Source organism: Pinus tabuliformis, chromosome 5_2 (assembly GCF_031772625.1).
Source record: "Pinus tabuliformis cultivar Carrire ecotype Pingquan chromosome 5_2, CPIR1, whole genome shotgun sequence".
Lineage (NCBI taxonomy): Eukaryota > Viridiplantae > Streptophyta > Pinopsida > Pinales > Pinaceae > Pinus > Pinus tabuliformis.
Window position 1 is genome coordinate 790655434 of NC_142306.1, and position 1992 is coordinate 790657425.

A 1992-nucleotide genomic window follows, 5' to 3' on the forward strand; every position below is an offset into this window, starting at 1 on the left:
CCAAGATCGTCCAAAGTACGGCATTTTCGTTGGACGAACGCTACATGTGCAATGAAGACAACACGGAAACAGCATATCCGGGCTCCGAACGACCGGAAGGTCATTTTTATTGCAGTCAACTCTGAAATCATTGGAAATTTTGAAGACTATTGCAAACACAGGTTCTTGGAAGTTGCGTGCCATGAAATTCGATTGGATGAAAATGGGCCTCCGGAATAACCTTTTTATTACCGCCTTCATCGTTATCCGTCGAAACAAACGCGACATTTCTTGGCTTCTGAAAGCCAGGAAGCATTTTTCAGTTCATAGAAGCATCGGAGGTGCTGCCAAATGGGGAGAAATTGAAGGTTCGAAGCACATAAAGGGCGAGTAATGGTAGCTTGCTATGTTTGCGGGGCAGGCTTTCTAAGTGGTTTGTGGTTCGAGATCAGCCCAATTGAAAGGGAATTTCTGGTTTGTGGCTTCAATTTGATATAGAATGAGCACGGGCAGTGATCGTATTGAGCCACCCCAGGAAAATAACGAACCCAGATATTTCGTTTATGACAATGTCATGATAGCGGCCATAATATGTCTCCTCCTTTTGGCTTTGCTAGTCATTTTGCAACACCTTTATACCAGATGGAGTCCGGCATCGCTTGCTAGATTTTTCAGATCGACTCGACGGAGATCGGCTTCTACCGGTCCTCGGTTTTATTTTACAGGACAAGAACCGGCAACGCTGCGGAATGTGGGGTTGGATTCTGCGATAGCAGAGACTCTGCCTATGTTTGTTTATAAATCTCAGAATTTCACAGATGGGCTGGAGTGCGCAGTATGTCTGTGCGAATTCGAGGAAAATGAGAAAGGTCGTCTCCTGCCAAATTGCAGGCATAGTTTTCATGTCGAGTGTATCGACATGTGGTTTCGTTCGCACTCCACTTGTCCCATTTGCAGAACCGGCGCCCAGCCGGAACAGCCAGTTGCGGAATCCACTCGAGTAGAGCAGGTTTCCGTTACAATGGCAGGAACAATTGCTTCAGGCTTCCAAGAAAATCTGAATCTGCAGCAAGAGGAGAGTGTAAACTGTGGAGAAGGGTACAATCTTCAGAAGCCAACAAATATATTCTTTTGGGCTCGGCAGAAGCGGATAAAAGCAGATATGGATGAGGGAACCTCTGGTGGAAGAGCGTTAATGCCTGAGATCGCCATTGAAATACCCAAGAGGCCCGATGACTTCTCGTCTCCCGGCGAAGACAATCAGTGCGGTTCTCCAAATGATTCGCAGTGGTCTTCGAGATCTCCAGTTACTCGCCTCCGTTCGCTTTCGAGGATGGTGAGCAGAGACATAGATAGGAGTCAGGTCTTCCCATCCGATCATCCTGCCGAACACGACGCCGAAAAATAGTGGAAATTGAAGAAGTGTCTGCCCGCTTCCTCGCGCAGAGGACCGACAAATCGTTCAATTTTGTGTTGTGGTTACTGAGTGGAAAGAGACGCATGCCATTCATATAAATTATATCACAATCTGTGACTAAATATAAATTTATGTTGTAATTGGCGATGTCGAATCAATGTATGTGAAGAACAATATATGAAGTTTTTAATGAAAGTTTCTGTTTTTATTTCTTTTCCCGTAATTTGAATCTTTTTAATGGATTTTGGTTTTCGATTTTTTTTAATTAATTTTGAAATCGAAAAGGAACCCTGCAAAGTTATGGAAATTTCAGTCATATTTAGAGAAAATTTGGCAAGGATTTTTATAAATCCAAGTTATAGTTATATTCGAATTCAAGCTTCTGTGATTCACATCGTAATGTATAAAATATTTTTCGGAAAAGTCACATTGAAGATTTTGGTCTACGCGTTTCGATCCAGCAAGTGTGGTTTATCTTCAGGGCATGATGAAGACAAAATATTTTTCGGAAAAGTCACATTGAAGATTTTGGTCTACGCGTTTCGATCCAGCAAGTGTGGTTTATCTTCAGGACATGCTGAAGGCACAGATCAAGG

General features: G+C 43.1%; 1 protein-coding gene across 1 annotated transcript; it reads left to right on the top strand.

Moving 5' to 3' along the window:
* The first annotated feature begins 478 nt into the window (after positions 1 to 478).
* On the top strand, positions 479 to 1387 carry LOC149161678 (RING-H2 finger protein ATL2-like). The gene has a single exon (XM_089434967.1). The coding sequence runs from the start codon at positions 479 to 481 to the stop codon at positions 1385 to 1387; it is 909 nt and encodes a 302-aa protein (XP_089291093.1).
* Positions 1388 to 1992: the final 605 nt, after the last annotated feature.